We start from the raw sequence: 14,170 nt of genomic DNA on the forward strand, positions 1-14,170 counted from the left end.
ACTGTGAAAGAGAAGACCATGCTGAAGCATCTTTTTAATATATCTTCCATTCTGAGCAGAAGAAAAGATCATCTAACATGAACCTAAGTTTAAATAACAGAGATGAATTTGATGTGATTTTTTGCTTGGTTCTGCTGCCCTGGAGTTACTGCAGAGCAGACTACTGGAAAGACACAATGCAGGAAAATACTCTTGTGCTGCATATACAGTATTTCACACCTGCATAAATATGTAAGAAGTATCTTATCTAAGAAAAGATCAGAAGACTTCTGAGATGATTTGACCTGTGATGGACCAACTCTTCTGGGAAACTGCTGGAGTACTTTGGCAACAGGCACCCAGCATCTCTGCCCCCACTGATCTGTGCCAAAGTCCAAAATGAACCACACTTGGACATACAACTTGAGCTTTGGTGCACCTGCAGATCCTGTTGAGCCAAGGGCTGGACTCACAAGAAGTGGGCACACAGTAGTGGCTGTTTTTCTTGGATTTATCTTAGTTTTTGGTTTCTTGAATAACTTAATTGTCCTCATCCTCTTCTGCAAATTTAAAACCCTTCGTAACCCCGTCAACATGCTCCTCCTGAACATCAGTATCAGTGACATGTTAGTGTGCATCTCAGGCACTACCCTCAGTTTTGCATCTAACATCCGTGGCAAGTGGATTGGAGGGGAGCATGCTTGTAGGTGGTATGGCTTTGTCAATTCCTGCTTTGGTAAGAATTCAATGGTAATTCTTTACTCTCCTTTTTTTAACACTGAAGCAACTTGATCAGTGAGCTCAATGCTGCTCTATGCTAAACAGAAGGATACTTTGATTGCCATGTTATGGTCAAACACAACTGAAATCCATAATTTAAAACATTTTGACAAAAGACTTTATGAGAGAGAAACAGAGATCTAATAAGTATTTCCTAACATATCTCATTCTTTGAAATTACTTATGTTTTGAGAGTTAAAAATGGAATATAGAAAGAGGTAAGCCACTTCAAAGAATTTAAGTGTATGAATATATATAATATTTCCCTCTTTTTCAAGAAAATCTGTGCCATTGCAGAACTACAGGTCCCTCAGTGCTGTTTCTAACATAAACAAAGCCACCTGAAAGTACTGTCTTTACCATTAGTAATTATCTGTCAATCTATAGTGTGAATTCCTCATGTCCTGGATAATGAGTTTTCATTATTAGATGCTTTCTGTTCTCCTGCAAAGCAAAATTTTTATTTTAAAATTACATCCTTGCAGATTCAACAGCAGATTAAGTCTTCGAAATAGGTTTGTCAGAAGTGATGGTAAAAGTATTCAGTGTTCTTTATCTTGACCAGACAAAACTTTTTTGCAACCAGCTTTTTTACTGCTGGATATAAATGTTTTAACTGGAAATTATTTTAATTGTTAAAAAAGATAAAGGACAAAGTACAGACACAGGGAAGCCTTCATCCTCCAAGGCGGCCTGTTGCTTTAAGATTTGTGTCACCAAGCAGTGATTCTTTCTTCATATATTCTTACATTTAAAAAAAGATTGACTAAAGCATGAACTGGCCTGTGGGTGCATGTCTAGGTGTGATCCTTATCTCACCCAGACTGGGGGACTCAGTACAGCTCCCTCTTGCTGCACATCCTTGCTTTGGTGCCTTCAGGCCACCAGGACAGGACGAGCGCAAGCCTGGCTCTTCTGGCACCCTGGATTGCAGTGCATCTCCTGCAGGCACTTTGGCCCACAGCTCTTGGTGTAGAAGCCAGTGGTGGATCCAAATCCATGTTTCCTACCTGAATTATAAGCTTTTGCTGTTTCCAGTGGTGTGGTCCCTGGTACCTGTCCCTTCCTCAAATGTGTTCTGCACTGATGACCATTGACGCAGCCTGGCAGCTTCCCCTGGGAAACTGCTGTTTTGCCCAAAGGGAAGTCTTGGGAGTTAGCAATGTGTAACGTAAAAGCACTTTGGCCATCCAAAAATAGACCCCATCAGTAATACCTTGGCTTATTTTGGTGGGTTGTTTTTGGTTTGGTCTGTGCAGAGCAGAATGACAGGCCTCCTTAGAGGTTTCATTTCCATTTTTGTGAGTTTTATGAATTCCAGTATTTCTGTAGTTGGTCTTCTTGGGAAGAAAGAAGTTAGGACTGCTTTTCTCCCTTGTTTGATTTAGCCTCCTTTTTATTATTATTATTTAGCAGTGGGATAATAATAATAATAATGGCCAGTCTTCACGAGCGAAGATCCGGGGAAGGTCTTTCCACCTTCCAGCCTGCGCATTGGATTTTTTTTTTTAGGTGAGACACAGTGTGCGCGGAACTGAGCCCACCCTTTAATCCTAAGGTTCATCTGCCGGGGCCAAGCGAGCTTGGACGGTGGCAGCGAGGTCCTTAGGACGTAGGTGGGTTGCCTTTAAGGGCTAACGAGCCCCACCTGCCCGGGAGTGGCCCTGACCGGGAATCGAACCCGGGTCTCCGTCTCACCTAAAAAATCCAATGCGCAGGCTGGAAGGTGGAAAGACCTTCCCCAGATCTTCGCTCGCGAAGACTGGCCATTATAGCAGTGGGATGGGAGAATAACATTTGAAGGGGGAGGAAAGGGTGGGTTTTTTTTGGGATTAGGAAAAAGTATGTTAATGGTTTGAGCCTGTTGGCTGCTGTCAGGATACGTGTGAGTTACCACCCCAGTGACTTTGGAATTAAACCTGCAAATGAGGAAGTTTCTCCTGGGGTGACCTGATTGTAGAATAATTCTTCAAAGTCAGATCTGTATGAATTGGCAGGAGTGCAGATTTCTGTGCTAACCTGTTTTGATGTAAGAGTTTCTGCTGTAATTCTTAAAATTGATTAGATCATAAAGGAACACACAAGCAAACAAAACGGCAAAACCCAGAATGCCAAAGGTGACCTCAGCTCCTCTGAGTGATGTTGGCCCTGTCAGCAGGGTGTCCTGGGCAGCTGAGGTAGCCTAAGTGCAGGTAGTGCACAGTGCTCATGACAGTCTTGCAGTGCTCACAATTTTTCTGTCATTAGTGGGTGTAAAGGGCATACTGAAGAAGTTTGTTCACAGAGTTGCAATTAAAAGATGTTTGCTTACATAAAGAAAACATGCATAAAGGAACTAGTAGAAGCAGGCTGCCTAACATTTATATGTCCATAAACAGATTGTATCTGTTGATAAATACCATTATTCATCAGGTTTTATGACTTTTTGTAATCCAGAGCGTGCTGAAAAAGAGCTGCTGTAGGTGTGCAGTGTGTTGATGGCTTTTTCGTGTCTTCATAGCACTTGAAAACAAAAGGCTTTTTTTTTTTTTTAATTTTTAACATTCAGTGTGCACTGTAAATATTACAGACTGAACAAGGATCCATTGAATGGAATTGTTAAATTTTTTTGTGGCTATTAGAAAGTAACATGAGAGAGTTGTGAGGGTTTCATTGAGACTTGCAGGTATTATTGCTAAAACAAAAAAACAAATAGCATCTCATTAATTGTAGGATTTTTTTCCTTGTCTTCTTGGGCTTTGGAAAAATTGTATAAAACTTATTGAAGTGATTCAGAAACTGAAGATATGGAAAATCATGTATATTCTGTGTCATAAACTGATGGCTGAAGACTCACTGATTGGTGCAGTGTAGTTACTGAGGATAATCGTAGAGTCATAGAATGGTTTGGATTGGAAGGGACTTCAAAAACCATCTAGTTCCAACCCAAATTCAAACTGTTAAAATATTTTTAAATACATGTCATTATTAAAAGGCTTTTGAAAAGACTGTATTTTAATATGGGGTTTTTTTGCCTCTCACTTTTTTTTGGTGATACTGTGAAAGCCTCCTTTGGGTTTTATACTGAATTGAGAGTGAAGGTGTTATCCTCCAGGTTTGTGGCCTGGATGAAACCTGAGACAATGAAAGCAGAAAGCTGAGATTTGTTTCAAACATAAAGGCGTGGTGAGATTCACTCTTTATGTTTTTTTTTTTTTTTCTTTTAATCTCTAAAGTCTCTTACGTTTTTTAAAATCACATGATTGTTGGCCCTGGAAGGTGATCTGGAAAGCAGATCTGATTCTTCTTCCAACAGTATTGACAGTGTAATGTACATTGATGTCACTTAGTGTGAAATCAAGTAAGTTATTTACTGAGCAATCCATTGCCTACCCCAGGCACTTAAAATCATGACCCAAGAACCAGCACCCTGGGGTTGCCATAGACACAAGGGAAAAAAATTATGGGCAAAGTGAAGGTTTTTTGGTTTAATTACTTGTTGTTTTCCCCATGTCTGCTTTGAGATTTCAAGCCATTCACAAAAAGCAGAACATTGAAGTGAAGATGCTGATCAATAAACATGTAATCAGGATTTTAAGGAGAAAATTAGATATCATGAGATCTGCTATGGAAGTAAGAGCTGTTGAGTCTTCATCTGGGGGAGCATTAGGAATGGAGCTAGAGGAGAAACAGCATGGTCTGTTTGCAGCATAAATGATTTTATTCTGGTGCCTGTGCATGTTTGCAGCTAAATAGGTCACGGCAGTGGAAACTGCACGTCACTGAGTTGGGGAAATGGATGGATTTTTTAAATTTGCTCCCATTACCCACCACTTAGTCACGGTTTGACAAGCTCATGGTTATACATTTAAGCAAACATGAAAAGGGACACAGGGACATGATCCATTTTCCCAACTGAACTCTGAGTAAACTTTGCAAGCAAGGTGAAATAAGGACAGTTAAATATGTAATAAAATTATTAAACATTAGATTTTAATTTAGGAAAAATACATTATTTAGTAAAGTACTCCCATAGAGCCCATATATATATGAAGTGATATGCCATCCTAAGATTAAGTTTGTCTTGCAGTTCTCTTCATCTCAGCATAATCTCTCCAGTGTCTTTTTAAACACTACAAATCTCTGGACAGATGAAAATTTTCAGAAACATTCCATTAATGTAGACTTCCCAAATATGTAGGACAAGCAGAATTTGGGACCAGATGAATTCTGGAGTTCATTTTCAGAATCACTACTATATGTCGTATCAGGATTAACCATTAAGTAGATTAATACATGTGGGAAAGACAAAGAGCTTTCTCTGGCTCCAGAAATGCAACACTAGATTCTAATACTGGAAAAGTTTCAAGGCACATTACTAGCAGGAATATTTCTGTGACTGTTGACCTCTTAGCTCTTGTTTTCAGGTGTCTGCTGGTTGTTTTCTCTTTCTTAACCTATGTGGTTGTTAAAATACTTGGAAGTTTGCCTGAGAAGTTGATTCCAAAATTTCACTGTTAAAAATGAATTCAGATTAGAGGACCCAGAGATGCCTATGCCACAGTGAAAACTGTGTGACTTGAGGCTGTGTCTTACTGCACAGCATCCTGTTTGTCCAGGATGCCAGGGAGGGCTGTGTTCCTAAACCTCTTTGTACTGAAATAGGGCATCTGGACATGTCTTCATGTCCATTGATAAACCAAGGTCATATCTAAATGAGGAATTTAAAGTTAATCTTGTTAAAAACCCTGTAGCACTCAATTCTAGGGGTAGGTAATCTTTTTAGTCATATTAAATCATTTATTGAATTATTCCCTTGTAAAGTGCCAGAGAAGACAGAATAAGGAATGGAGCTGCTCATGTTTTTTCTTTAAAGTTCAACTGCCTTGAACAAATGCCTTAAAAATAATTTTCTTCTTAATATTTTATCTTGATTTCATATGCTGTGTTTTAGACTCACTGCACTAAACTTAAGTACTTATTTTAGTGTACATACTTCTAACATACTGGAAACTCCCTGTTTATGAGATGCAGTTGAGACCTCAGATGTAAGAAATGACTCTCCTGTGAAAAGACACATTTATTTCCATGAGTAAAGACATAATCTCCCTTGGCTTGATCCTTTGGATCCTTTGGATCCTTTGGATCAAGTCCAAAGTTTTCTGAGCCTTGATGCAGCAAGTTCTCACCTCCCAGAGCAAAGCCACACTTAGTAGCTCTTCACCTGGATGCAGACCATGGATAGCTCCTTTTCCAGTGGTCTTGGGACAGGATTAAAGGTGATATTTCTGTGAATAAAGCTGATAGCAAGAACAATGAATCAGTAATGTTTAGGAAAACATAGTTCTGCAAACAGACCATAGAAATGTTCTCTGTTTGAAGTGCATAGACTCTGTTATGCCTGCAGTCAATGTGACCCATGCAAGCTTCAATCAGTAGTTGGTCAGCAGCAGAAATAGTCGGCTGGCTCAAAGCGAGGGGTAGCAAAAAAGGTGCCTGACTTCTGAAAGTAGGTCAAAGATATTTCTAGTTCCTTCATCTAAGAGGACAAATGTCATTACCTAGAGGGCTTTAGTTATTTTAATACAGTGTAACAACTGAAAGTTTGTCCTGAATTTTTCCACATAATTTCAAGCACTTGATATGCATTAGATTGTATAGTAAATGGAAACAGGAAAGTACTTATTAAGGAGATATGTAATCTGACCTCCTCTGTGGCATCTCCTCTCTAGGGAAACTCAAGTTAGCCTGCTATACTTTTTATTTAAATAATTAATGAGGTAATGCTATATTATTAATTACAGTTTTCAGGGCCATATTTATATGGAAAAATGAAGTGCTCAACCCCTTAGAGACATGGAGTCATGTGACTAAAACCATTTTCCAAGCCCGAAGGCTTCTTTTATAATCAATAGAAAGCCAAATTCGAATTGCTAGCATGCAAACTGTCTGACGTATTTGAGCCATTCTCTTCAGGATGATATGAGCTGTGCCCTACAAGAACCCCTCTATTTCCACTGGCTATGAAAGAAACCCAAACTCAGGGGTAGATACTTGCTCTGTACCTCTTTGGAGTCATGAGATGACTCTCATAAATAGGGTACTTATTGCTCCTTTTGTCTTTCTTACTTTTGATTATAATTCCCTTCCCACTTCAGTATCCTCTTCTTGGATGTTCTGTTTTATTTCCATTTCCTGTCATAAAACACTGCACAAAGCTGAAATCACTTAGAATAGTTGTTCAGAGTCACTATTTTTGAGACGAGTGTTGTATTCCCATAAAGAGGCGCCCAAGTCCTCTTTCTAATCTTAAGATCTTAAATTCATCATGTTGGGAAAAATGCTGTCTGTTTTTCCTACAAGTAATTTGTAGACCATAAATATTGGGTTTCTCTGTTGAATTTACATGCTTGAAGTGGGGAGACAACTTGGGCAAAAGTTTTGGAAAATGTGATAAGGAAGAAATCATGCCATGCATAGAAAGTGGAAATGGAAGACCTTATGTTGTACTTTAAGAGTTATTCCTGAAATCAGGGACTTCAGTCTGGTAGGTGCTTGAACACTGGTTTAGGGTAAGAGAAGGTTTTACCTTCTTGATGTCATTCAATTTGCCCATGTTTATAAGGTGTTACAGATTATGGGTGTTGATGCCCAGTGGTGTTAGGTCAGATCCTGTGGTGTGCAGTTGGTGTCTGTATCACCAGGCCTGGTTATTTCTCCTTTCCCTGGCCTGAGCAGCTCCATCTGAGCCCCATCTCCACGCCATATTGCAGTAGGACTGTGGAGTGCACCAGAACCCCGACACTTTTCCTCCTCCTTCTCTCTCTCAGCTTTTAGCAGAGCAGAAATTCAAGCACATGGCTTAAAGAGGAACTAGAGTGTGCTCTGAAGTGGTCACTGATCCTCAGGTGCCCTCAGCTTGCATCAGCAGACGTGTAGGTGGAGACATATTTTCTCTTAGCTGCCATCCTTAATGTTTTCTGACAAGTTTTGTTGTATGATAATTTAGAATCTGTTTTCCTAATGCCTGTACAAAAAAACCCAGCAAAAAACATGCAGAGATACCAACAGTAAAGGGTGGACAACAGCTTGTGTGTGTGTCCCTGGACAGAGGTCCAGAAGAACAGTAGAATTCTGTAAGGGAATCAGTAACTTCTTTGGCCTTTTTTGTGCATAGTTGTCAGTTGTCAATGTACAGCAATGTTCAGCCCATGCCCAAAGTCTGTTTCCGTGCATGTTCAAGTGACTGCAGATCTCTGTCTATGTTTGATGCTTCCTTATTGGACAGCCATGCCTGCAGTTTGGTTGCATAGTTTTGGTTCTATGTTATGAACCATGCTGCAGAACACTAGGGACTTTATGCAGGGAAGTACACAAATATCAACTCACATGGACACCTTGAATAGGAGCTTAAAGGCAAAGACCACAATGGATTTCTTGCAAAATTATCCTGAGGGTGAATTGAATCTAAAAGGTCATGTATGTAAGCTCTGTTGGAGATAATGGAACAGCATTTCTGTCAGACTCCAAGTTCAGTCATTGACATTTGCAGGCCCTTTTCCCTTATCCTGGGTCATGGCAATAATGCAGGCATTGCTATGCCTGATGTCATTTTTCTGTTAATTTAGGAAAAAGCAGAAAACAGCTCTCCTGGTAGTCAGGTCACACAGATGTGAAGAAATATGTCATTAAAATGTAGCTGGCTTTTTGGTCTCTCAGTGGGTATAATGAAATAAACTAGAGCCCAGTAAATAATCAACATTCAATAAAAAAAAATATGTATTAATGGACTTTGCTTGTGAAAGGCAAATCATGTTATTTTTAAGTCTGTGTTTAATAATCTCTAGGAACTGTTTAGACCATCTGCCTACTGACAAATTGGGACAGAATTCAGTAATTTTTAGAACATTTTTAAGCTTCCCTTGTAGACCCTGAGGTATACCAGAAACTGGTATTATCTTTGGCTGCTTAAATCCAAGTTATATATCTAGTGACATTTTCTTAACTGATGACATTCATTTTCTATGCCTATATTTTTTTTTTTAGGAAGCATTTAAGCAGAATCTTCTGGTCTAGTAAGCAAATTAAACTTACAGGCTTTTCAATAATAAAAGGGACACAGAACCATTGGCATAGTTCCAGGTAACTACAAAATAATTGGTGATACCTACTAATTTCACTTCCCCCTCCCCATTTTCTCAGCTGTGGCAGATACTCCATACTTAAAGTACTCACTAGGGTTGGGTTCTTTTTTTTTGTTTGGTTTTTTTTTTTTTATGTTAGTGTTTCTACCACTTTTCTAATTAGAAAAGTCTATCAAGTGAGAAAATAATTTTGTTAGAAGAGTGTGCTGACGTGGAAAAATAAGTTTCTTTGAAAGTTGGAGTTACCCTGTTTACATTTGTGTTTTTGTAAATATCAACACTAGCTGAAAAACTGCTTCTGAAACCAAAGATGCAGTAATGTCTAATAGTAAACTACAGCTTGTATTGATTTGCAGACGACTTAATGCTTCTGTGGATTTCTCAACTAACATGATTCACTACTTGAAAAATACATATGCCTCCTATTAATGGAAGATTCGTGGATTTGGTTTTGTTACGAGTTGTTTGGGGCTTTTTTAAATACTAACTCAAAATTACCTCTGTCTGCTCTGAATTTTTCCATGATTGATACAGACAGGAGGAATATTTGCTATCTGCAGACAGCAAATGCAAGGGAACACCACTCCAAGTAGACATTTTCTTCCCCACCATCCCATTTCTATGAGATGACTCTGTACTTTGACTCCTGAGCAGCTCAGGACCTGGTTGCCTCTATCTCTCCTCCATGCTGTGCTGGCCCAGTGTAGATCAAGGGGTGCAGGTGGATGAACATTCATCCCATAAAAGGCTGAAGTCTCCAGGTCCCTGGAGGCTGCTTGACTCCCCTCTCATCTTGTCCAGATGGTAATGCCTCTAATCAAGGTCTCCTTGGCAGCATCTTTTAAACCACCACTTTATAACAATGACAGACTTCACTTGCTTCAGCTGAAGGTTTCTCATGCCAGCTGTCAGCATCGGGTCAGTTGCTCTGGGCTATTTCAGCCAACAAGTCTTTCCAAAATGTGGTAAAACTATGTTACTTCTCCTATTTGCAGTTTCTTAAACCTGTTTTACAGACAGATGCCAATCAGTTGGAAGTACAGTCTCATCCTATGGCCAGATACAAAATCCTGCTGTTCCTTTTGAAAATAAACAGCCATAACGCAGAAGGCTAGTGACTTGCTGGGGTAAGCTGAAAAATCTACATATATTTCACGGTGTTTTATTAGAGGCAGACATTCACTATCTGCTAATTTTTTAGTGTGTTTTTCAATTATATCTTCAACTATTTCTTTCCCCTTCCCATTTTCTGTTGTTTCTGTTTGTTTCACTAATGCAGTCAAGTGCAGAAATAGTAGATAACTATGACAAGAAGGAACCAAAATGAACAGGCTTCAGATGAGTCAATAGATGGAAACTGTTTTATTCTGAATTATTTTTGAGGAGGTTTATAACAGTAGAAATTTGTTCCGGACCAAATAACTATCAGGAAAAAAAAAAGACATCAAAAAAGCAGACTTGATTGTGAAAATTTTTCATAAGGAATAGTCCGATAATCTTTAAAACAGCAATGTAAAACTTTGCTTAGATTAGGACTCTGGCAATTTCTAAGTTTCAAAACTATTAGTCAATTCATCTGTATGGTATTTTATTGCTTAATCTCTAAGTGTTGTCCAAGTTTAGTACGACCTCTGAGATAGTACTGGAATAGCACTTTGAGCTAAGAAATGGTATGAATTTTACAAAAGCATATATCCCCTTTAACTTGTCCTTATGAAAATTTTAGGACACACAGTGGTTGAGTACAGTGGGTCTGCACTGGACTTAATTCTTATGTGAATGTGCATGCTGAAGCATTAATGTTTGCCAAATTTACAGTTTGTGGGTTATTTCTGATCTGTCCTCAGGCTGTTTGTGGTGTTACCGGGTGACCTTCTTAGACTCACATGTTTAATCACCCTAAGTAAATTAGGTAAACTGTTAGGGTGCTGCAGCAGGCAACTCAAGGCAGAGCAGCTCAGGCTGCACTGCCTTTCCCTTCTGCACAGCAGAACAAGCACTTCATAGGAGGTTGATGGCCATGCCTGTGGCTGATCCGTCTGCCATAGTTTAAGTTCAGCAGGAGTTAATTAGAAACAGTTCTAGCATAGGAATTAATATTGAGGGGAAGAGGAGTTACAAATTCCACCTCTTAAAGGAAGGGTGGAGTATGTACATGGTACTTGGGCATATATTATGTGTATGTTCTGTACTCTGACTGTGATGCACCAAGAAATTTTTCTCATGCAAGTCTTTGTAACAAATCCCAGTAGTTTGCCCTAATTTATCCAAACTGGCAACTTTTTCTCTGTTTTTGAACTGCTCAGTTTTCACAGAAAGAATATGTGGCAGCCCAAGAGTGCCAAGGTCCAGCAGTGCCTGCATGAGGCCGTTGGGGATTGCTTTACTGTGTGTACCTCTTAAAACTGAAAATGTATTTCTATGTAATATCCTTGTGAGAGGCAAAGACAGCATCACAGGAATAGGATGAAAGGCTACCAGATAAATATGCCAGTCAGGATTTAAATAGGCTTTTTCTAATGGGTAGAAAGCAGGTTATGAGGCAAGACAAAGCCAGAGCTTAATATTATTTGAGATAACAGCAGTAGATGTATGACCATCTGGTTTGCTCCATGTAACAGTTTTTCTCTATAGGTCAGTGCACCACGGGGTGTTTAACAAGGGTGAGTATGATTAGGAGTTTTAGAAGTGTTATTATGTTTTCTGGAGTTATGGGCACTCAGACGTTTGGTAAAAAAATACTAATAGCAGATACAAGCAGGTAATGCCTCCTTACTCTGCTGTAGTTGTTCCTTCTTATTATTTCAATAACTAAATAATAACTGTTCTTTGCAAAGGGTTGTATGTACGTACTAAGTATTTGCCATTCGAAGTATTTTGTCTAGCTACACTTCTAGAATACTCAAGTTAGTATAACTATCAGCATCCAGTGGTATTTTTCCACTATGTAGTCCCAGCAGCCTGTGATTTGTGGTGTAGGGATGTGTTCCCTGAAGTAGGACTTTTGAATCTAATAGGTCTTCCTGCATTTATCTTCCATGCTGCTTGCTTTCAGGAAACCTGCAAAATTTTGGTATGCACAATATAATATGTCAAGGAATTCCATTTATTCACTCTCCACTAACCAAAGAAAAGTACCTTCTACTGTTTGTTAATTCTGAGTCTGCAGTCTGATGATTTAATTTCAAAATCCAGTTATTGTATTATAAGAAACACTAAATAATCTTTCTTCATCCTCCTTTCACATCTCCTCTCCCCTCTTCTCCTCTCCCTTCTCGTTTTCCTTTTCTAATAAGCCCTGATGTTTGCTTTTCTGAATGCTGCTGAGCATTGCTTCTTAGTGGAAGTGGTCTGTGTAAAGCTATCTATCATAATTCTCTTTGCAGAGCAGTAAGTCAGGCAGAAATAATCACCATGTATTTAAAGCTAGGTCTGTTTTTCTCCACATATGGCAGTTGACATCGGTATTGCATTTCATCTGCTCAATGGCTCAGTTTCATGCGGTTGTTCTACAGTACTTTGCAGTCAATTTTGTTGATTTTTAGTTATTCAGCATAGCATAACAAGCAAACTTCACTCTTTACCATCTTTTTCAGATCATTTATTAATGTGCTGAATAGCTGAGGGCCTAGCACAGATCCATAGGGAACTTTGCTGGCCACAGTTCCACTAAGAAAACTAATTATTTTCTCCTGTTGTTTGTTTCCTGCCTCTACTCAATTATTTATCCATGTGAAGATTTCTGTTCTTGTAAGGCAGGTTACTATCCTTAAGAGCCTTTAGGCTTGTAAAGTGGTTTGAAAATCCAAGTAGGCTTTATCAATTGCTTTATCAACCCGTCTGCATGGCACTGTCAGTGACTTCTAATGAAGTAGTAAGGTCTGGATTCCCTCCATGATAGCCACTCTGGCTTGTTGAAATACATCATACCTCCTTATACACCCACTACTTGCTCTCTAGTGCAATTTCTATCAGTCTATCTAGTGATGCAAATTAGACTCATTAACTGGGTGAAATGTACTGCAAAGGATTTCTGTCTGCATCCGTTACAACTCATTTCTGAATGGATGTAGCAAAAGATCTCCTCTTTGAGGTCATTCTGAGGGGTTAAGGAATGGAGTTTACCACTTCTCACTGCACATCCTTTAGCCAGCAAAGTGATCTTGGATAAAGGTAGTAGCAGCCTTCTCCACTGTTTCATCTCACCTCCATAATATATGGGGTTGTAGGGTTGCAAGACTGAACAAGAAATATTTGGTTCAACGGCAGTGTAAAGACCTAGTTAGTATAAAAACCAGTTTGACCTCTAGATTTTATGACAGAAACTTGACTCAGAAGAGTTAAAATTTGTAGTGTATTCCACTTCTAGGAAGGGCAACTGCTGAAAAAAACCCCAGATTATGGAAAATCTCTAGAATCAGAGAGTATTCTGTGTTGAAAGGGACCCACAAGGATCATCGAGTCCAGCTCTTAAGTGAATGACCCATACAGGGATTGAACCCACAACCTTGGCATTATTAGCACCATATACTTTTATTATTAAAAATGATCAGCTGCATTCAGTGAAAAAGCAGAGGTTTGCCGAAAGGAAGTTATTTAAGTGTGCTCTGGTGGACACTTGGCTCCTTAGCTGGTAGATGATAATACACTGTAATTTCACCTCTTAGCTTACTTGGTGCTATATCCCACATGTAGAAAACCCTTGAGACTATGAGTTATCTGTGCAGATCCTCAGCATGAAAGAAGATCCTTGGGATGCCCCCGCATTTCAAAAGGAGCAGTCCTGTCAGGGAATAGGGATCCTGCATGACGATGTGGGCATGGGGATGCTGCAGTGAATCTGACTGCCCTGAGAGCATCCTCCTGCTTCCCTAGCACTGTATATCCATTTCTGCTTTTCAGGTGCAGACAAGCCCTGAAGATTTCTCCTGAGATGTTGCTGTACAGGAGCTCCATCTAGTGCTGACACTATTTCTTATTCCGATTCCCTAAGGCAGCAGAATAAATACGCTGATAGGGAGGCAGCCAATTTAGGAAGCTGAATTTGCAAGTGCTCGCCTGCTTTCCAGAATGCAAAGGGATCCTGCATAACATATGGAAAGTGAGCCAGAAATTAGTGTTCAGGTTTATTTTTGTACTATGCTGGTACCACTGAGATGCAAAAGGGAATTCTTTGCTATATTTATGCCACTGGGAGTTGTTTGGTTGGTTGATGGGTAGGCATATTAATAACATAGTAGATAAGTATAGTAGTACTTAGTGAGCACATTAAATCACCAGATACAGCT

The 14,170-nt window shown here is 39.3% G+C and overlaps 1 protein-coding gene across 1 annotated transcript in view; it reads left to right on the top strand.

The window, feature by feature from the left end:
* Positions 1-309: 309 nt before the first annotated feature.
* Positions 310-14,170, top strand: part of LOC126648908 (pinopsin-like) — a 68,723-nt gene continuing 54,862 nt past the window's right edge. Inside the window, exon 1 of the mRNA XM_050332610.1 lies at positions 310-715. Coding sequence (XP_050188567.1) covers positions 379-715 — 337 coding nt within the window. The 5' untranslated portion in view covers positions 310-378. The remainder of the gene's footprint in view (positions 716-14,170) is intronic.

The sequence above is a fragment of the Myiozetetes cayanensis genome, unplaced genomic scaffold, assembly GCF_022539395.1.
Source record: "Myiozetetes cayanensis isolate MyiCay16 unplaced genomic scaffold, myiCay2020 scf5-8, whole genome shotgun sequence".
Lineage (NCBI taxonomy): Eukaryota > Metazoa > Chordata > Aves > Passeriformes > Tyrannidae > Myiozetetes > Myiozetetes cayanensis.